At 40.1% G+C, this 23496-nt stretch overlaps 1 protein-coding gene across 1 annotated transcript in view; it reads left to right on the top strand.

The window, feature by feature from the left end:
• Window positions 1-776: 776 nt before the first annotated feature.
• Window positions 777-23496, top strand: part of PLA2G4E (phospholipase A2 group IVE) — a 131163-nt gene continuing 108443 nt past the window's right edge. Inside the window, exon 1 of the mRNA XM_044660023.1 lies at window positions 777-959. Within this exon, the coding sequence (XP_044515958.1) occupies window positions 777-959 (183 nt within the window). The remainder of the gene's footprint in view (window positions 960-23496) is intronic.

Consider the following 23496-nt stretch of genomic DNA (forward strand, 5'->3'; position numbering starts at 1 on the left):
CTTGCAGTATGCCCAAACATTCCTAATGTATTGTGGCTCCCTTCCCCTCCCCCTCTTCCCTCCCTCCCCTCCGTTGTCTCCTCCCCTCTCTCCCAATCTCGTGATATTCCCTAAGTCTGGGGTTTCATACTTTTAAAAATAGCTCATGACTGAAGAAGGGCTGCTGCTGCTGAGCTCTAGCGGCATCAGGATGGAAACATGACCTAATGCTTTCTGTCAGTCCTATCTCCTCGTCTTCAGTCGTCCTGAATTATCCTGGTCTGAGAATAGAGCTCTGGCCCTGGGACTGTGTGACCACGCAATGACCTAGAGAGGAGGTCGGGAGACTCGCTTCCTCAAACCTCCTTCAAGGTGCCCAGAGAGTTTTCTCTCCAGGATAAAAGGACTCGATTGTTTGATTGCTGAGGAAACTAAGGCGCAGTGTGGTTGTGATTTGCTCCAGGTCACCCGTGTAATAAACGGCAGAAGGAGTTTTAAATATAAATGGTAGCTTAGCTCTTTTCCTTCAGTCTGACATTGGCTTTTTTCCCTCTTCTTAATAATTCATCAGACTTATCTTCAAGAAGAATCTTGGTGGTGTAGCTTTCTTATTCTAGCAATAAGCTGTCCTCGTATTCTTCCCAAATGCTCTTTCATGAAGGTAACCGGCTACTTTATTATTGAGGAAAGGTAGGGGTCTTAGATTTGGTCCTGTGTGCCCAGGACATTTCCCGGGTCTGTTCCTGGTCCCACTGCAGGGGACTGGCTAAACAGTGCAGAGGCAGGCCAGGCTGAAAATGAGCCAGCAGGTTCCCCGAGACAGTCCAGATCCCAGAAATAATGCATCTGCGCCCCCGAATCTCCAGGGGACTGAAGAGGACAGTTGGATGGGAAGGGGGTTGAGCGACTCTGAGGACATACAGGATCGGGGGCCATCCATCTGCCGGCCTTCACTTCCTACCATCCCCCAGGATTCTCAGGTAGGTCACCGCAGTCTTGTGCTTGGAAAATGTAGCGCTTCCCTTCCTGAGCCATTTCCCAGAGTGCTGTGATCACTGAGAGGAGGGCAGGATGCTCTCTAACAACTTATGTCTCCTTCTGCTTCATGAAATTTTTTTTTCATATTTTGTACCTTAATAAAGATCATTACTTTAGAGATGGAAGGGATATGAAGTCACTTAGTGTCCCCACCTCCTCCATTTCTCATATATTAGTGAGGAAACAGAAGCCCTCATGATTAAGTGACTTACCCAGCATCACCTAGATAGTAAATGGATTCACACCCAGGTTTTATTGACTCTTAATCCCAGCACATCATTTCCCCGGGCATTTATCATTAAATATCTTCTTGTGTATTTTAACTATCTATGTTGGTACCTATCCAGGAGGGTGTTGGAGCCAGCTCCAACGGGCTCAGGAGAGGATTGTTAAATTTTCAGTGTGGTCATTTATATCTCAGAAATCAGCAAATGCTATAGCAATCAGGATTTGATTTTGTTGATTGTCTATACTGAATTAATTTGTTGATTGTGATAGAGAAAATGTTAACAATGCAGATAAAACTTTACAATGTGTTTGGGGGGAGGGGAGGAAGAGAACTGGTTGTTAAACATTATAAACAGATGCCTATACCCATTCCTCAATAAGCTACATGAGAGTAGGGATTGTGTTTTCTAAATATTTTGCTTTCCCTTACCCTCTCACAGTAGAGGCTTAATAATTATTTGTTGAATGATTAAAAAATGATCTTATCATTTCTTACCTGGACTATTATTTTTGTTATCTTGCTATGTTTAAAAATAAAAAACCCAAACCAAAAATTTTTAAATTTTTTGTTTTAAAAATCACTCTTTACTTCTAGTGTATCCCTTTGTCCCCTTCCCAGAGAATCATTCTTTATTACAGAGATATTTTTAGAAAAATACTTCAGCAAAACTAATTTGTTGTTCAGTTTTATCAGTTGTGACCCCATTTGGAATTTTCTTGGCAAAGATCCTGGAGTGGTTTGCCATTTTTTTCTCCATTTCTTTTTCATTTTACAGATGAGGAAACTGAGGCAATCAGTGTTTGAAGAAGGAGAAGGCAAACCATTCCAGTATCATTACTAAGAAAACCTCAAATGGGGCCATAAAGAATTGAACTCAACTGAAATGACTGAACAACAAATTTAGCCATACCTGGTGCAAAAAGGACTGCTATAAGTATTTTGGTATATATGGCACTTCTTTTTATCATTGATCCCTTTGTGTCATATGTCTAACATCTCTGGGCCAAGGGGTATGAACATTTAAATTTCTTTCTCCCCATAATTCCAAATTACTTTTCAGAATGATTAGTTCAATCTACAGCTCTACCAACAATGTCACTTGGATTATTTCAATAGCTTCTTAATGGGTTTCCCTGTCTCAGGTCTCACCTGGCTGTAATTCGTCTTCTAAAACATAGGTCTAACTGTGCCATTTCCTAGGTCAGTAAACCACTATGACCTCTCAGATCAAACATAAACTCCTCTGTTTGGAATTTAAAGCCCTTTATAACATCTCTATACACTTACTTTTCCAGCCTTAATAGATATTGGTCACCTTCATGTGCATTACAATCTGACCAAACTGGCTTTATCTCCCATCTCCATCCTTTTACATTGCTGTAAATCTACCCCCTTAACACCTCCACCTCTTAGAAACTCCAATATCCTTCGAGCTTTAGCTCAAGGCCTCCCTTTCATGATTCTCATAGCTACGAGTGAGTCACCCCCTGCTCCCAAGTCCCTGTTCCCCCATAATAATCCTGGATCTACAATAGGACTTCATTTCCCATGATTAATGTGTTTCAAGACCCTTTACAGAAGTTGAAAATTGTAAATAATAGCGAATCCCATTATTTAGTAAGTATTGTTTATATGAACCTACCAAGGCACTTGAGTGTTTTTTAGGCTTATCAGAGCTACCCACATCTCTAGTCTTGTATGTTGGGGCCATTATTAATAACTAAATAGCATTAATGAAACAAAGAGGAGCACTGCTCTGACTGGGACACAACTTGTTACAAGCAAGAACTCCTGGTGAAGATTGATACAGGAGTTAATGTTTGGTGCAAAACAATGTAGTGACTCCCACTAGCCAGAGTGAGACCGAGCCTGATTGGGCAAACTGTTGTGAGACTTTATACCATTTAGGGCAGTGATGGGCAACCTTTTGAGCTTGGTGTGTCAAAATTCACCAAAAAACTGAGCATAACTTGGATGGTGTGTCACTTCGAGAAAAAAAACCATAATTTCACGATATTTATAGTTTAAATAACAAAAATGTATAATTGTAATATATAACTGTATTTAATAAACCAAAATAGGTAAATCAATATAGGTGGAATTGTCTATAGTGAACAGAGTGTCTACACTATACTACAGCAAATGTTTCATCCTCAGCATGCAGTCCCATACTTCTGCATGTCATCAAAAATGGCTACGTGTGTCAGTGCTGGCACACGTGTCATAGGTTTGCCATCACTGACTTAGGGAAATGGCATGGATTTAGTCAGTAATTAAAACTATTTATCTTATATATTTTCTGCTGTTATTTATTATTTTTTTGATCACCAATTGCATATACCAAAATTTGCATGTATTAAATTTGAGTAAACTGAGGTCCTATCCTATTTTGTATATTCTTAAGCTCTGGTCCACTTTCCCAGAGTCAGGGTGCTACATTTGCCCTCAGGATTCTAGGAATATTCTTGAGGGGCTTTCAGAATTTTTTCTCTGATGCTATCAGTTCTACTTACCATTGGTTGTATTTTCCCACTGTTTGCCTCCACTGACTTGCTTGCTCTCTTTTAACATCAGTTAATTTTTATAAAGGATATATGCTTTGAAGCTGTAACAAAAACAAAAGGACAAAGACAAAGGGGGGGATGGGTTCAAATTTATTCAGGAATATATTCATTAATACCATAATAATAATGGTAGTAGTAGCTATTTAAGGTTTGCAAAACATTTTATAAATATTGTCACTATCATCTACTTAACTCTAGGAGGTGGGTGCTGTTATTATTATCCCCATTTTACAGTTGAGGAAACTGAGGCACAGTTAAGTGATTTGCCCAGGGTCACGGCCAGTAAGTGTCTGATTCCAGATCCAGCACTTTTAACACCTTTTGAAGGCATTTCCAATTCTGGTTCTGAAGTTAACTGAAAAAAACTTCTCAACCACAGTGAACCAAGTATAGAATAGCTCTACAGGCCCAGCACTTTATCCAGTGTCACCTGCTTGTCCATTTATACTTAGCGCCACACCATCTAATTGTCCTAAATGAGTTAACCATATCTTTCTTTCTTTTCTTCCCCTTCGCCTTTGCCTTCACCTTCTTCCTCTTCCTATCTTCCTCCCCTATCTGGGGTAAGACAGCAAGCCAGTGATGTCATGTGACTAAAGTGCCACATGTATCCCGACTTCTGGAAGGGGCTGGCAGAAGTCCCTGCGTAATGGGTGACGTGTCCAGAAGTTCAGGACTCAGGGGCCAGACTGAAGCTAAGGCTGGCCTATCAGAGATGCAGGAGGAGTGACGTCACTGGCAGCAGTGGTGCTCTCTTTTGCTGGGGACTCTCTCTCTGGCTGGACTTGAGACTTGTTCGCTTCTTTGGAGCATTTAATGCTCCACTTGGGCCACAGCTGGGAGCTGGAGCAGGGGAAGCATGGAAGTGGTTTGTTTGTTTTTTTTTAGTTAGGACAGTCTGGTGATCTTTCTCTCTCTCTAACTTTTACTAATAAACGATTATAAATTAATATGAAGCCTCCAAAGAATTTTAATAATTACAGAACACAGAGTGTAGCCACAGAGGCCAGCAAGCTTGGGGGAGGCCACTATAAGAAGCCAGAGAAGAGTAATTATTGAGTCAGGTGAGGTGGAGGTGCCACATGCTAGATGACAATTTTCTTTGGCTTGTACTTCTGGAATCTGTCCAAGGGAATCTGTCCATTCCTGTATGTGCAGAGAGATTGATTACTTCTTCCCTCTTCTCCCCTCCTACAGCTTCCTTTAAGGAAGCCCAAGGGACAGATAAGGAACTCCACATTTGGAGATAATCCTGAAGATTACCCAGAGGTCACAGACTCTGGCCTGCAGGCTGTGGGCTGTTGTTGACGCTGGCCAATAGAAATGTGTGACTTTGGGGAATCAAATAAGTCACAAAATGTCCTCTGAGCCTTCTACCATCAAGCCATACTGGCCTGATTTTACAGTTCCTGGAACATGGCACGCCATCTCTCATCTCCATGCTTTTGCAGTGGTTCCCTCCATCCCTCTGGTTCTCTGGCCCTTCACTTGGGGCTTTTAGTCTCCATAGCTTTCTTTGAGACCCAACTCAACTACTACCTTATGCAGGAAGCTCCTCTTCTACCCCCCATCCCATACATTAACCTTCTCTTTTTCAAATTTCCTTCATCTACTCTGAATAGATCTGGGGTAATTAATTTACTGATGTCTCTCCTTGAGGGCAGAGCCTATATTTTTGCTTCTCTTTGTGTCCATAGTATTTAATGAATTCTTTTTTTTTTTTTTTTTAAACCCTTACCTTCCTTCTTGGAGTCAATACTGTGTATTGGCTCCAAGGCAGAAGAGTGGTAAGGGTAGGCAATGGGGGTCAAGTGACTTGCCCAGGGTCACACAGCTGGAAGTGTCTGAGGCCAGATTTGAACCTGGGACCTCCCATCTCTAGGCCTGGCTCTCAATCCATTGAGCTATCCAGCTGCCCCCCCCCAAATGAATTCTTTTTGACTGACCTATTGCCCGATACCCAGTTGGGAAGGGTTGATTATTTCATGCTTAGTACCTTTGAGTAAAGATTACCAGGCACCAGGTGTGTAGCATTTCCTGCAACGTCTATCCTGATTCATGTGGAGATGCTTTCTCTAGTTCCTCATTCTTAGCCCTTCCATGTGTCTTCTTGAGCCATCTCCTGAACTCCACCTTATACTCCTTTGCCTTTTTTTTTAAAAATCTGCCTCCTTTATTCCACCTTGATGTCTCCCTTTCTCAGGACAAGGAGAACAATCGTCTCCTTCTAGATCCACAAGACATCTGGGAATATATGGACATGCTTTGTTTGATTGTGCTTCCCAGATATTGTGATTTTACAAATTGAAGGTTTGTGACAACCCTGTGTTGAGCAAGTCTAGCGGCACCATTTTCCCAACAGTATGCATCATATTATGTCTCTGTGCCACATTTTAATAATTCTTTCAATATTTTCAACTTCTCTATCATTATTATATCTATTATGGTGATCTGTGATCAGTGAGCTTTGCTGTTACTACTGTAATTATTTTGGGGTGCCATGAATCACAGTCATATAAGAAGGGGAACTTAAGAAAAAATCCTTACTTTCTGTTTTAGAATTGAGAACAAGTATCGGTTCTATGGCAGAGGAGTGATAAGGGCTAGACAACTGGGGTTAAGTGACTTGGTTAAGTGACTTGCCCAGGATCACATTGCTAGGAAGTATCTAAGGGCAGATTTGAACCCAGGTCCTCCTGACTCCAGGTCTGGCTCTCTCTCCACTGAACCACATAGCTGCCCCTCGATGATGATTCTTTTTTTGAACCCTTACCTTTCATTTTTTAATCAATACCGTATATTGGTTCCAAGGCAGAAGAATGGTAAGGGCTAAGCAATGGGGGTTAAGTGATTTACCTAGAGTCACACAGCTAGGAAGTGTCTGAAGCCAGATTTAGATGGAGAATTTAATTAATAAATGTTGTATATTTATTTCTCTAAATGTTTAAGTGAAAGCAAGAGTCAATAGATGACTTCTATATATAAAAAACTTCATTGTTGCTTTATGTTAAGAAAGTGTCACAGCCACCCCAGCCTTCAGTAATCACCACCAACCATAACTCTGATCACCACATTTTGTGCAATGGTATTATGTCTAAAAACACAATGTACATATCTTAATTAAAACATTTTTTTCCTTTTTTAAAACCCTTATCTTCCATCTTAGAATCAATACTTTAAATTGGTTCCAAGGCAGAAGAGTGATAATGGCTAGGCAGTGGGGGTTATGTGACCTGCCCAGGGTCACACAGCTAGGAAGTATCTGAGGCCAAATTTGAACCTAGGACCTCCCATCTCTAGGCAAAAAATACTTTATTTCTAAAAAATGCCAAACACCATCTGAGCCTTCAATGAATTTTAATCTATTTTGCTCATGGAGGGTTTCTCCTCAATGTTGATGGTTACTGATTGATCAGAGAGCATTTATTAAGTGCTTTTTATATATAAAGCTCCATGCTAAGGATTGGACATTAACAAGCCTTGGGCTTTCCTACTTTGCCTTATATATATCCTCCCTGCCCTCTGTGAATCCATACCCACCCTATTTTTTAAATTTCATTCTTTTTAAAAATGTTATTCTTTCTTTATTACATTTTTTTGAAAATTGAGTTCCAAATTATCTGCCTCCCTCTCACTCCTCCACCCTCAGAGAAGGCAAGTGAAATGATATAAATTAATTATGCATGTGAAATCATGCAAAACATATTTCCATATTAGCCACATCGTAAAAAAGCAAAATAATAAAGAAAGAAACCCAGAGAATTATACTTTAATTTTCACTCAAATCTAATCAGCTCTCTCTTTGAAGGTGGATAGCATTTTTTCATCATAAGTCATTTGGAATTGTCTTGGATCATTGTATTTAGCTAGGTCTTTCATAGTTGATCATCATTATAACATTGGTTTTACTTTGAACAATGATCTATTTCTTCTCACTTTGCATCAATTCATGTAGATTTTGTCATGGTCTTTTTTCCATTCTGAAATCACCTTTCTCTTAATTTCTTATAGCACAATACTATTCTATCAGAGTCATATACCACAACCTATTCAGACATTCTCAAATTGATGGATATTCCCTCAGTTTCCAACTCTTTGTCATCACAAAATAAAAGCTGCTATAAATATTTTCATATACATAAGACCTTTTCCTTTTTATTTTTATCTTGTTGGAGTACAAATCTAGGAGTGATACTGCTGAGTCAAAAGGTATACACAGTTTTATAGTCCTTTGGGTATGACTGCAAATTGCTCTCTCGAATAGTTGGACTGGTTCACAATTCCACCAATAGTTTATTAATGTTTGTTTTCCCTCATCTTTTCCAGCATGTTTCATTTCGATAGGTGTGAGATAGTACCTCAGAGTTGTTTTAACTTACATTTCTCTAATCAAGAGTGATTTAGAACATTTTTTCATATGACTATAAATAGCTTTCATTTCTTCTTCTGAAAAGTACCTACTCATATCTTTTGACCATTTATCAAATAGGGAATGGCTCTTATTTTTATAAAATTGACTCAGTTTATATATATATTAAGGGCTAGGCAATTGGGGTTACGTGACTTGCCCAGGATCACACAGCTAGGAAGTATCTGAGTTCAGATTTAAACTCAAGACCTTCTGACTCCTGGCCTGGCACTGTTTCCAATAAGCCATCTAGCTGCCTCAGTTCCCTATGAATAGGAGAAATGAGGCTGTTTATCAAAGAAAATTGTTGTAAAACTTTTTTATATTACTTCAATGTCTTTGGTACCACTTATCAAAATATATTTTCCCTGATTATCTCTTTTAATTAGGTTTAATTTTGCTTTTTGCTTTGTCTGATATCATAATCACTACTTCTGCCTTCAAAAAAAAAAAAAGGCAGTGGGGATTAAGTGACTTGCCCAGGGTCACACAGCTGGGAAGTGTCTGAGGCCAGATTTGAACCTAGGCCCTCCCATTTCTAGACTTGCCTTTCAATCCACTGAGCCACCTACCTGTACCCTACCCCTCTCTTTTTTTTACTTCAGTTGAAGCATAATAGGCACTGCTCCAGCCCTGTATTTTAACCTTCTGTGTGTCTTTCTCTTTCAAGTCTATCTGTTGTAAACATATTGTTGGATTCTGGTTTCTAATCTACTCTGTTTTATGGATGAGCTAATATCATTCAGTCACAATGATTACTACTGTGTATTTCCTTCCATTATTTTCCCTGTTTATTTTTTTCTCTCTTTTTATCCCATTGTTCCTCAAAAGTCTTTTTTGCTTCTGACTACTATCTTCCTTAGTCTACTCTCCTTTTTTATCATCCTTTCCCCCCATATCTCCTCTCCCCTTCCCTTCTTATTTCCCTATTGAGTAAGACAAATTTCTATACATGACTGAGTGTGTATATATTTTCTCTTTGAACCAATTCCAATGAGATTGAGGTTCAGGCATTATTTGCCATTTCTACCCCTAATCCCTCATTTCCCTCTCCACTATAAAAATTCTTCTGTGCAAGTCTCTTTTATGTTTTATGTAAGAAAACTTTCCTCATTCTCTTCTTTCCCCTATCTCCCATTACATCTCACTTTCTGACTACTACTACTTCTTTTTTTTTGAGATCATCCCAACATAAGAGACTCACATTCATGTCCTTTGTCTATTTAGACTCCCAATTGCTCAAATAATGATAAAGCTCTTAGGAGTTACATGTATCATCTTCCCATATAGGAATATAAATTGTATAATTTTAATGAGTCTTTTAAGAATACACTTTCATGTCTATCTTTTTATGCTTCTTTTGAGTTTTGGGTTTGTATGTTGAATTTTCTACTCAGCTCTGGTCTTTTCATCAGAAATACTTTAAAGTCCTCTATTTCATGAAATATCTGTTTTTACCTCTGAAGGATTATACTCAGTTTTCCTGGGTACATTATTCTTGGTTGTAATTCTAGCTTCTTTGCCTTCTGGAATATTATATTCCAAGCCCTCCCTCTCCTTTAATGTGGGAGTTTCTAAATCTTGTGCAATCCTGACTGTGTTGCTATATATGATATTTAAATGGTATTTTTCTGGCTGCTTGCAATATTTTCTCCTTGAACTGGGTACTCTGGAATTTAGCAAATAATATTTCTCACAGTTTCCATTTTGGAATGTCAGGAGATGATTGTTGGATCATTTCAATTTCTAATTTCCTCTATGGATGGAAGATGTTGGGACAGTTTTCCTTAATGATTTTTTTGAATTATGATGTGTATGCTCTTTTTTTTTCTCATAACTTTCAGGTAGTCCAATAATTCTTTTTTTTTTAATCTCAGTGTCCTTATTTATTGATTACATCGTGCAAAATGCAACCTTGTAGGCTTTCTTTTTTTAACTTTAATTTTGAATATTTTCTCCTAGTTACATATTTCATGTCCTTTCCCTCTCCTCCAAACCCTCCACCCCACTTTAGCCGCCGCACAATTCCACTGGGTTTTACATGTATCATTGATCAAGACCTAATTCCATATTATTGATAGTTGTAGTCCAATAATTCTTAAATGACTTCTCCTTGATTTATTTTTCAGTTCAGTTGTTTTTCTTATGAGATATTTCACACTTTATTCTCTTTTTTTCATCCTTTTGACTTTGTTTTATTGTTTCTTGATGCCTCATGAAGCTATTAGCTTCTACTTCCCCAATTCTAATTTTTAGGAAATTATTTTCTCCAATGAGCTTTTGTAGCTTTTTCCATTTGGCCAACTTTGCTTTTTAAGGAGTTCTTTGATTCAGTGAATTTTTGTATCTCTTTTTATCTTTAGGCCAATTCTACTTTTTTAGGTGTTATTTTCTTTAGTATTTCTTATGCCTTTTTTTTTTACCAAGATCTTAATTATCTTTTCATATTTTTTTGCATCACTCTCATTTCTTTTCCTAATTTTTCCTCTGCCACTCTTATCTCTTTCTTTAACTCTTCCAGAAATACTTGTTGGAATTGGGTCCAATTGGCATTTTTCTTTGAGGATTTGCTATCTTCATATTATTCTCTTCTTCTGAATTTGCAGCTTGTCTTCCCTGCCATCATAGCAGCTTTTTTTAGGGTTAATATCTTTGTGTGTGTGTGTGTGTGTGTGTGTGTGTGTGTGTGTGTGTGTGTGTGTGATTTCCTCATTTTTTGGAACCCATTTCTTGCCTTTGAACTTTATGTTAAAGTTGGGTTCTGCTCATCTGGGTGTAAGACAGAGCTTTTCTGTGTTGTTACTTTCAGATCCAGTTCTGTTGATCTGCAATTTTTGATGCTTCCAAAGTGGAGTGATCCAGGGGGAGGTGTGGTCACCACTCTCCTGGTCTATGCTTTGGTTTTACCTTGCAACTGCAAGTATTAGAATTCCTCTTGGCCCCACAGTTATGACCAGGACCTCTGTTCCCTTGTGACTGATCCCAAGCACTCCTCTCTGCCCTGGAACTGTGACCCAGAACTGCTTTGGGCAATAAAATTGTCAATCAGTACCAGCAATACCCAGTATCAGCAAAAGACCCCCTGTAATCTTTCTCTGACCAGTTGTCTGATCCACCCTTGGGTCAAAATCTCTGGACTGAGAGCTCTTAAAGCAATTGCCACTGTGCCACCTCCAAGTCCCACCACCAATGTTCTTGCTGAACTCCGGGTGTCACAGACCTCTCCTGTTGACCTCCTAAGTTGTCTGTGGCAGGAAAGATGTCTCACTCTGAGTTTTAAAATTTGACTTGACTTAGCTAGTCTGATCAAGACAGTGATCCAAGACAATTCTAAAGTACCCATGATGAAATGCTATCCACCTCCATCTCTAGAGAGAGAACTGATGAACTGTGAATGCAGTTTGAAGCATACTATTTTTTTACTTTCTTTATTTTGATTATTTTCTGTTTTCTTTTTTAATATGGCTAATAATGGAAATATGTTTTGCATGACTTCATATGTAAAATTGATTTCAATTCACTTGTCCTCTCAAAGTGGTGAGGGGTGGGAGGGAAGGAGAAAATTTGGAACTCTCCCAGAAAATAGTGTTAATTTTTTTACATGTAATTGAGAAATATTTTATGAAATAAATAAAAATAATTTTAAAATGTTTTATCTGACTAGCAAAACAGAAAGAATAAATAAAATGTATAAATTTTGAAAATGAAATAAAATTTTATTTGAGGAATTATTTTAAAGTTGTTTGGAGGGGAATGTAGAGATAATTTTGTTGGATTGCTGCCTATGCTCTGCTATGTTGAACTGAACCCATACCTACCCATTAATTCCCAAGTCAAATGCCACCTCCAAGTCACCTTCTCTGACATCTCTCCTTCCATATATTGATTTCATATATTACTTAGTTCTATAGCACTTATCAGTGATTATTTTGTGTCAGAGATATTCATGGATACATCAAATCTCCCACAAGAGTATAAATTCCATGATGACAGAGTCTCTGTCATTTAAATTTTGAATTTCTTCCAAAGTCTTAGAACAGTGCTATATGAGGAGGAGGAGTTTAATAAATATTTATTGAATGGGACTGAACCTCTGTGTCTAAATAAGAGTCTATTGCACTAATCTAGGTGAGAAATAATAAGGATACCTGACTAGGGAGGTGGCAGTGGGAGTGGACATATGGAATAGCCAGAACATTGCCAATGCCTATTATTGGCAGGTGAGTCCTGCTCCACCACCCTATGAGATTATGCCCCAGAGTAAACTCTGTCAGCTCTAGCCATAGAATCTCAGGGCAGGAAGAGACTTCAGAGATAATTTAGTCTTATTTTCTCATTTCATAGATGAGAAAACTAGCAACCAAGAGAGGGAGGTCATGGTGCTAGAGTTGAAAGAAATGTTATTTGTTCATCTAGTCCAACTTTCTCATTTTGTAGATGGGTTTACTGAGACCCAGAAAGGTCTAGAGCCTAGATGATCTGATTTTATGTTCTGTGCTTTCTACCATTCCATGAGGCTTCTCATGAGGGTTGTTTACACCTTTTCTATCCCTGCCTTCAAAACCTAGGGAGTTAAACGAGAATGTACTCCTTCTCCTCTAAGTTTACCAGCAGTGGGGCATAGGATATTAGAAGTGATATCCAAAAGGATTTATTGCCATTGTCCTTTGTTTTCAAGGAGGACCAATGACATCACTAGGATGATGTCTTGACTTCCATGCAAATTGGATTTTAATGAGGCAGAGTTGCACAAAGTCCTCAGTCTCACCCTTTTTTCCAGTCATTTAAGGCCAGTGGCAAGACAAAAGTCAAGGCAACTGGCAATAGTCTGGGATGTAGTGGCATCTGGCATCTTATATGATTGACCAAGCTCTAGGCACTCCACAGTGTCTGCTTCAGCCTCCTTCATAGTTGTTACAAATTATTCTCATCCACCCATTCCACTAGGGAAAAATCTTCACATTTGGGGTGTACATCCCCTAAGTCAGGTTTGAGGACTGTCAGCTACCCTCAACTTGGTTTAACCCATCTGCAAGGATATCTGCTGGTTATCCCCTGAGGATACCAGCAATGGGGTATAGGTATAGGATAGACACACATCTTGAAATCAGAAAGATCTAGTTCAAATCCTTCTTCAGAACTTTTACTAGTTATGTAACCCTGAGCGAGTCACTTAATCTTTACGTACCTCTGTTTAATAATCTGTAAAATGGGAGAGCTGGACTCAGTGGTCTCTAACTACCCTTCCAGGTCTAACTCTTTGAAGGTCCTGCATTAGGTATTTCAGTGAACACAAGAGAAACAGAAGACATTATCCCAGACCCCAAAGAACTCACAACCCATCTTGGGGAAAATAGGATATGGCCACCTGAAATAAGCAGAGAACTGTCATATGGCCACTTTTTGAGACTTATTTTGAGAATTCATTTAACATGAAGAAGTTTGAACATTGTTTGGTATATGACATGGAAATGGTAACATTTTTTGAACAAGATAATGACATGCCTATGTCTATGCAAATAAAGATGAGTTCCTCAATGGTCTTCCTGCCTCTCATCTCTTTGCCCTCCAAATCCTCCTCATCCCTTTCCTGACAACTATATAATTATTAAGCCAGTGATAGAAAAAGCTCTCAAAATGAGTACTTTACCAGGTAACTCGGAGATCTGGGTTGGTGTATCCCAGGATAGGCAGGAGACTGGAGATTATGCCATATGGTGATAGGTTGAAAGAACTGGGAATGTTTAGTGTGAGGTAGGCAAGGCTGGTGTCAGGAAGACCTGAGTTCAAATCCGACCTCAGACACTTGCCAACTGCGTGATCCTGGCACTTAACCTTTGTTTGCCTTAATCCACTGGAGAAGGAAATGGCAAACCACTCCAGTATTTTTGCCAAGAAAACCTCATGGACAGTATATGTCCACAAAGATTTGGACACGATTGAGTGACAACAAGATAAGGCTGAGGAAGGGGCATGATAGCTATTCAATTATTTGAAAGATTATCGTATAGAAGAGATTAGATTTATTTTTCTCATTCCCAGAGGACAGAATTAGAAGGAATTGGTAGAAGCTGAAGAATGATGTCAGAAAAATCTGAACAATTAGGACTGACCCAAAGTGGAATGGACTCCCTTGGGAGGTAGTAGGTTCTCCATTACTGGAGGTCTTTAAATGACTGGATGGCATTTCTAAAGATTGTTGTAGAAGAACTTATATTATATATCTAATGCATATTTTAAACAATATATTATTATTGTTTTAGAGGGTGTTTTTTACAACTATATGGCTGATGCAGAGGCATCCTGATGTTCTCTGAAAGCAGGACTCACTTTTGTTTAACACAGTGTTTATTAATTGGAAAATCATATTACATTTGAACCTGTTACAATAGACTTTCTTTTTTAAAAAGTTATTTATTATTTCCACAAACTCTAGGTCTCCTTCACCCTTAAACCCCACCTCCTTATGTCCACCCCATTCCCTTGTCTGCATCCTTTCTATACTGAGCTACTAAGACTCTCAAATAATTCATTTCAAAGTCAAAGTCTTTAGATTGGGTTCCCATTTCCCATCTATTTATGAGCAAAAATCCTCTTTTGCTTTTCTTCCTGATTATGACTTTCTAATTTTGCCACTGATTGGTGACATGAAACCTTATCAAATGAGTTTTGATAGTTTAACTATATTAAATACTTTGAATTCACCTTGGCAAATTTGTCTTCGAAGTAGTCTTTAAAAAAACAACAAACCCTTACCTTTGTCTTAAAATTGAGACTGTGTTGGTTCTAAGGCAGAAGAATAATAAAGCCTAGGCAATAGGGCTTTAGTGATTTGCTCAAAGTGTCTGAGGCTAGATTTGAACCTGGGACCTTTCATCTCTGGATCTGGCTGAAAATCCACTGAACCATCCAGCTGCCTCTCTTCAAAGTATTCTTCTCACCCGTCATTTAAGTTCCACTTCCCTGTCTATTTCTTAACAATCTGGGTATTCTAATATACTTTCTTTTTCATTTCTTTTGAAATGAATAAAGCAGTTGCTGCCAGTAGTACCCATCATCCTAGATAAATATCCAAGGTTCCTTCCAGCTCTGAGATTTGGTCATTTTTTTGCCCCTAGCACTCATGCGGCTCATGCCCTTCTTTACTTCTTGTCCCCATTTTCACCAAAGCCCACTTCTTTCTCATGCAAATCCCACCCACCCTCAGGTCCCAGCTCAAATCTGCCAAGTGGCCCCTCAAGGTGATTCTACAGTAATTAATGTCCAAATTATAGAATTCAGGGCTCAGTTCTTGTTCAGTGGTTTCCGTTCTATCCAGTTCTTCATGATCCCATGTGAGGTTTTCTTGGCAAAGATACTGGAGTAATTTGCCATTTCTTTCTCCAGCTCATTTTTACAGATGAGGAAATTGAGGCAAACAGGATGAAGTGACTTGCCCAGGGTCACACAGTAAGTATCCGAGGCCAGATTTGAACTCAGGTTTTCCTGACTGCGAGCCCAGTGTTCTAATCACTGCATCACCTAGCTGCTCCGGTACTCAGTTCTGCTTTCTCCTATGTTGCTTGATGTCATATTAGTCCTCTCTTTTTCGACAGAAAGTCTTCTCTAGGACAGGAGTTGTGTCTTACAGTTCTTTTTATTCAGTAATAATAGTTGCCATTTATATAATTCTTTAAGGTTGCAAGGTATTTTCTGCAGTCTTTTATTTTACTTGATTCTTACAATAACCCTGGGAACGTATACTCTTATTATCTCCATCTTATAGATAAGGAAAGTGAGTCACACAGAGATTAAATGATTTGCCCAGAATCACACACCCCCAGAGTGTCTAAGGCTGATTTGATCTCAGCTCTTCCAGGGTGGCCAAGTAGCTCAGTGGAAAGAGAGCCAGGTCTGGAGTCAGGAAAATCTGAGTTCAAATCTGACCTCAGACACTTAGTGGCTATGTGACCCTAGGTAAGTTTGCCTCAGTTTCCTCATCTGTAAAATGATCTATAGAAAGAAATGGCAAACCACTCTAGTATCTTTGCCAAGAAACCCCACATGGGGTCGTCTGAAATGACTCAACGACAAACTTTCTGACCCGACGTCCAACACTACCCACTGTACCGAGTATCTGCTATTTCCCTTACAAACCCTCCAATGTTCAGCACAGTGTGTGGCACAAAGAACACACTCAGGAAATCTTGTTTGGTCAGTTTTTTCGCCTTCAACCATCTGGGTAAAATGAAAAGTCCAAGGAAGAGAACAAGTGTGTCATCATGAACAGAGAACCGGTCTCAGAATCAGGAAGTCCCGGGTTCAGGTCCTGTCTGACACATTGGATGTATGACGCTGGGTTGGGTAAGTCACTTAACTTCTCAAATCCTTAAGCAACTCCCTAGAAGTTGTCAATCTCATAGTTCTCTAGTCCTGAATAAATTGTTAGTCTACATTGGGAGAGAAAATTTCCTAACTGGGAGCTTCCTTTATCAATGAAATCACATGTCTAATTTAAAAAACAACAATAAAATCCAAAGTTCTTCCCTTTATGCAATGTTTGTTCTATCAGTAGCACTAACTGGGCATTTTCTGAGCTCAGAGACTTAAAGTGAATGGAATAGAGTAAAACACTTCCAAGTCAGAAAAGCAGTAACCGTTAGGCCATGGAGGTTAGGTGATTTGTCCAAGGTCTCACAGTTAGGAAGTATCTGAGGACAGATTTGAACCCAGGTTTCCCATCTCCAGGTTTGGTTCCCCATCCATTGAGCTACTTAGCTGGCTCCTAACCCCTTGCCCTCTGTCTTAGTGTCAATTCTAAGACAGAAGAGCCATAAGGTTCTTAAGTTAAGTGATTCACCCAAAGTCACACAGCCAGGAAGTGTCTAAGGACAGATCTGAACCCAGGTCCTCTTGACTCCAGGTCTGGCGATCTATCCATTGAGCCATCTAGCTGCCCCATTGATAAATGCTTGTTGACTGCCTAAAACAAAAAGAAGAGTTAAAAAAAAAAGTCTAGGCCCCCTGGAAGGGGACAAAACAAAATAAGAGATTGCATGTGTGAGGTGAAGACTAAACCACACTTTTCCCTTTTCCACCATTGAAATCATTCAATTCTGGATGAATACAAACATATACTCTGAGCAAGTAATCTCAGGGTCCAAACAAGCACCACAAAACATGCCCTTGTAATATGTAATTACAGGAGATTCAGGTGACCAGGAGAGGAGGCTCTAGGACACAGGACCCCGCCTTGAGACCCCAGCACCAACTCATGATGGAGGCAGAGCTGGGAGAAGCTCATGGACTTATAGGAGACAAAGCACTCCATAGAGCAGTTTCCTATTTTACCTAATTACCTTTGCTAACTAGGTGCTAAGCTCAATTATTTCTTCACTGAAGGAGGACGAAGGCTGACAAATTGTAAATGTTGTCATGTGTTTTTTCTGTTTTTTTCTTTTTTTAAACTCTTACCTTCAGTCTTGGAGTCAATACTGTGTATTGGCTCCAAGGCAGAAGAGTGGTCAGGGCTAGTCAATGGGGGTCAATTGACTTGCCCAGGGTCACCCAGAGAAAGTGTCTGCAGGCAGATTTGAACCTAGGACCTCCTGTCTCTAGGCCTGACTCTCAATCCATGGAGCCACCCAGCTGCCTTCCCCCTCCTTACCCTCCGCCCCCCCGTCATGTGTTTTTAAATTGCACAATTACTTAAAATCTTTATATGAAATATTTTTGTCCTCCAAGTTTTGGTGCCCTGGTGCAAAGACCCAGTTGCCCCAACCTAATTACAGCTCTTGACTGGAATTCCCTAATAAAATGTAGTGGATAGAATGCTGGCCCAGGAGAACCCGAATTCAAATCTAGTCTCAGTTACTTACTAGCTGTGTGACCCTGAACAAGTCACTTAACCCTCTTTGCCTCAGTTTCCTCATCTGTAAAATGAGCTAGAGAAAGAATGGCAAACTACTCTAGTGTCTCTGACAAAAAAAATCTCAAGAGGAGTCATGAAAGTCGGATACAACTGAAAACGCATGAAAATGCAAGTGTTCCCCAGAAAGTTTAGATTATAAATCACTCATAGTTCAGCATGTATTAGTTTAACCAGCTTGCTTTCCTCCTGACATAACACTAGAAGAAACAGGGCTGGGAGAAATTGGCACTCAACCTAGGCACATTAGCAGGGCATTCCAGTGTGGTCTTCAGGTGCCACACAAAGGAATCCTAAATGGTGGCAAGCATCTGAAATGCTGAGAAAGCATGCATCCTATTTTTAAAATTTAAAATGGAAAAAAAAAACAAAAACCTCATGCCTTTTCTTTTAGAATTGATACTATCCATTCCAGGGATACTTACTACAGAGTAGTAAGGGCGAGGCAGTGGGGGTTAAGTGACTTACCCAGGGTCACACAGTTAGGAAGTGTCTGAGGCCAGATTTAAACCCAGGACTTCCCATCTCCAGACCTGACGACGAAGCCACCTAGGTGCCCTTCAGCCATCCCATCTTTGTCCCAGCCTCTTTTCTCCAGAGTCATAGCACCAGGATTGAGGGGTCAAGGGGCTCAGCTGACAGAGGGGAGAGGCCTAAGGGAACTGCCAGCAGCATTGACCTCTATCTGCCCGACCTGACCACAGAGCCTCCAGGTCCTGTTTCCTGCGGGTCAGAGTCCCCAACCCTCAGTCAATTTCTTCAGGTTGGTTACTGAGCCTGCAATACCAGCTTGGATTACAGCAACACTCTGGTATCAGCCTGGTGGGGCCCAAATCCTCTCCTGGCAAAATATCAGAGTATTGCTGCCAGTATCAAGGCCCCAGGCTGATTAGAAAACAGCAGATTAAGGTCATGGAGAGCTTGGCCAGCTGTCAACATCTGGGCCAAGGGATCAAATAGGACACAGAGGATGGGCAGGATGGTCACCATTGTGGGGAAGAAGTCCTGTAAGTGGCAGCTGGAAGTTGTATGGCTATTAAGTGAATGAACGAATGAACGAATGAAAAAAGCATTGATTAAGTGCTTATTTGTACCAAGTCCTGGGACAGAGGGCTAAAGTACAGTTAGAAAATGAAGACAGTTCATTTTCAAGGATCTTACACTTTGCGGTGATCAGAAGTCGGCCACAAGTGGTTAGAAATGCCCAGAAGTCCCATAGGACTACAGTACAAATGGGAAGACCCAAGAGTTTTTAGGATGTATGGAGTGTTTGTTTTGTGAGAAGAGCCCACTGCCATGGGGAAAGGGAGAGAGTGGAGAGGTGATTTCCTTCAACAGGGATGAGGGTGGGCAGGGATCCTAGCAAGAGAAGAAAAGGGAAAGAAAGGTTTTGGTAAGAGCGAGATTGGAAGTGGGTTTTGGAATAGAGAAGGGGAAAAAGTCAGACAGCGGTCAGACTTGAAGCCAGCTCTGACTGAGGTTCTCTAGGAACCCTTTCTGAAGGCTGGAGTGGTCTGGAGTAGGAGAGAAGGGGAAAGGATGGAGATGTTGTAGCCCTTCCATCCCAGAAATAATTCAGAAGTCTGACAGACAGTAGTTCAGACTAGGTAAATGAAGAGTTTATTCCCTGGACTCTAATGCAGGGGCCTTCTGTCTGAGGCTCTTAAATTTTTAAGGGGAAAAAAAAAAAAGAGCGTCCCTCACCCTATTCTGCCACAAAATGGGAGGATTCAGGACTCTGGGTAGCATGTTGTTTTTCTGCTTTAAATGTGGCGCATGAGCTCATTTTATGTATAGTCATCTGATTTCCTCCTGTGTCACACATACTTCATTGTCATCCCCTTTGAAAATAATCTGCCCTTAATTATTATTAAACTTTCCCAGAGAAGTTTCTATCTTCTCTGGTTATGCTGCAATGAATTTGGGACATCAGAAGTCCTCGTTAGTTTCTGTTATCTTTATGACATCTGATGATTACACATCTTACCCATCCCCATGAATCAGAAATCATCCATAGCTTTAGAGTCTTAAAATATATTATCCTCACCTTAGAGAGTCAGAGTGTGTGAAGAATGTAAAGAACTCAAAGGCTGAAAGACAGGAAGACCTGGGTTTGAATCCTGCCCAGGATTCTTATTAGCTATTTTGAGCAAGACCTAGGTTCATAGATTTAGAGGGGAAAGGGAACTTAGAAGTCATCTTGTCCAGGTCTCTCGTTTTAAGGAGTAGGAAACAGGCCAAGGGAAGCTTAAAGGACTTGCCTAAAGCCACAGGGACAGAATTTTTTTTTTAAAGTTTTTTTTTTTTTTTTAAGGCAAACAGGGTTATATGACTTACCCAGTGTCATACAGCTAGTGTCTGAATCCAGATCTGATTCAAGAAGATGAGTCTTCTTGACTCTAGGCTCAGCACTCAGAATTATGTTTTAATCCCAAATCTTCTGACTCAAAATTTAGCATTCTTCATTGTATTATGCCACCTCTCCATCTTCACCATCTCTCAGACTCAGTTTCTTTTTCTGTACAATGGAGGTAGGGGATAAAAATAGCACCAACCTTACAAAGTTATTGTGAGGATCATATGAGATAATGTATGTAAAGCAACATATAAATGGGAGTTGTTACTTTTATCTTGGAAATTATGTTTTAGTATTCCCAATTGTCCAAGCCTCAGAATGGTACCCAAACTTTTTAGAGTGATTGGGAGGGAGGGTGCAGGCCCAAGGAAGCTAGCAATGTGGAAATATCAATCAATAAACATTTCTTAAGCACCTATGTGCCTGGCATTTTGGAATGGTATGGGAACTGAAGAAGGATCAGCACCTCTGCTGTCAGGGCTTGCCAAGTCCTTTTCAGGGCTGTTAATCCACCTTTGGTGCCCATCATCCCCCCAGTTCTCACCTGTGGCCCCAAGAAGCTATAGCATGCACAATGGTGACACCCCAGTAAACCAGATAGGTTAAATGAGGTTGAGAAGAGCTAATGATTCACAGACCCATCAGTGACTTGGAGAGATGTCTATTCCAAGCATGTGAAGACTTTCTCTGACAGAATGGGCAGGTGAGAATAATTTGTTCCTGTGACCATGAAGGTGGTTGAAGCAGATGCTGTGGAGCACTTAGAACTTGGTTAGACATTGAGAATGCCAAAGTCATCCACTGCATCCCAGGCTATTGCCAGTCATCCTGACTTTTGTCTTGCCACTGGACTTCAAGACTCTGGAAGAAAGGGTAAGGCTGAAGACTGTGCAACGCTGACTCACTTATATCCAATTCGTGAGCAAGTCATAACATCACCCCATGATGCCTTTGATCCTCTTCAAAAATGAAGGACAAACAATAGCTGGGGTGGTGCTTGATATTGGTAATAATAATAAAAAAAAGTGAAATAGTCCTAGCCCACAAGGACCTTACCATCTAACCAGGCAAGGTAAGATCTACAAACGGAGAAATATGCAAAATGTGTACAAAGAAGATTGGTGTGGGGAAGAGATATTAATAGCTATGGGGAATGGGAAAAGCTTCACATAGCAGATGGCACATGAGCTGAGGACTTTGGAAGAAAATAGGGATCCTAAGAAATGGAGACACAAATGGCTGCACATAAATCAAATGGCTTTCCATTTCAGAGAGGAGAGAGGGGAGGGAGAGAGAGAATTTGAAACTCAACATTAAAAAATGAATATTAAAAATTATTTTTACAAACCATTGAGAAAAATGACTCATATACCCATAAACTCCAGAGATTCCATTTTACCTCTACCATCAAACATACACTCTTTTGGGTTACACATTACAAACCAACCATACTGTCTCTTTCAGTCATGTCTAACTCTTCATGGCCCCATTTGGGGTTTTCTTGGCAAAGATACTGAACCTAAAAAACCTCCCCAAAACTTTGACCCAGTAATGTCCATTTCCCATAGAGAGCAAGAAAAAAGGAAAGAACCTCTATGTTCCAAAATATTTATAGGAACTCTCTTTGTGGTGGCAAAGTACTGGAAATTGAGGGGATGCCCATCAACTAGGGAATGTCTAAACAAATTGTGGTACATGTGTGGTGTCCTGTGCCATGAGAAATAATGAGCAGACTAATTTTTTTTAAAAACTTGACAAGAACTACATGGGATAATAAGGAAGAAATGAGTAGAACCAAGAGAACATTATATACAGCTACAGATTTGAAGAATAATTTATGAACATTCACCTCCAGAGAATGAACTAAGAAATGGAAACACAAAAGACATAATCCATATATTTTGCCAGATGATGCCCCTTCCATGATATAGGGAAGGAAGAGAGGGAGTGAATAACAAAATAAATAAGTGTATGTGTGTATGTATGAGAGAGGGAGAGAGAAGTGAAAAGAGAGGGGGATAAAGAGAGAGAGAAGAAACAGAGAAAGAGAGAGAGAAGAGGAGAGACAGAGAAAAGTGGAGAGAGAAGGGAGAGAGAGAGATGAAGGCATGAGGAGTAGCCACTGAAAGGAGCAGAGAGGATCTATAAGCAGTAGGGACCCTATATCTTTGGGAATGCGTTCTAAGACCTACCACAACTGACTGAAACCTCGAATTTATGAGAATACTTGCTGACCTCCACATATGCACTCACTGTCCTTGCTCTTGCCATTCAGCTCAGCACTCCACCCCCACCCACCCTAAAAATATGTGAAATTGGAGGTAAAAGAGACTGCAGCCAGGGGCAGACCACTGTTATGGGCAGTCCTCCAGGGCTTTGGTTTGGCTGAGGATAACTGGAACAGGAAGACAAAAACACTGATACAGGGGCCTTAGTGTACAAGAAAGAGTAAGATGGTCTGTAGGGCAGCTAGGTGGTGCAGTGGATAGAGTAGAGGCATTCGATTTCAAATTCAGCCTCAGACACTTACTTGTTGTGTGACTGTGGGCAAGTTACTTTACCCTTCCTGCCTCAGTTTCCTCATCTGTCAAATGATCTGGAGAAGGAAATGGTAAACTACTCCAATATCTTTGCCAAGAAAACCCCAAATGGGGCCATGAAGAGTCAGACATGACTGAAATGAGACTGTATGGATGGTTTGTAATGTGTAGGAAGTGGAGCAGAGGGTAATAAGGCTGGGGAGTTAGCCAGGGCCAGGTGGTGAAGGGCTTGCCCTGCCCAAAAGAATGTATGTTTGATGGTAGAGGTGAAATGGAATCTCTGGAGTTTCTGGGTATATGAGTGGTCTGATTATCCATGTGTTTTGGAATATAAGCTAGGCAGCTCTAAAACAGCCCTTGGACCTCCTTAGGGATCACAAAATAGCAAGAGTTCCCATTTATCTAGCAGTTTATCATTTGCAAAGATTTCTTTGAAAAATCAATATCTTTTATTTTGACAACACATTTATTTCTG

The sequence above is a fragment of the Gracilinanus agilis genome, chromosome 2 (assembly GCF_016433145.1).
Source record: "Gracilinanus agilis isolate LMUSP501 chromosome 2, AgileGrace, whole genome shotgun sequence".
NCBI lineage: Eukaryota > Metazoa > Chordata > Mammalia > Didelphimorphia > Didelphidae > Gracilinanus > Gracilinanus agilis.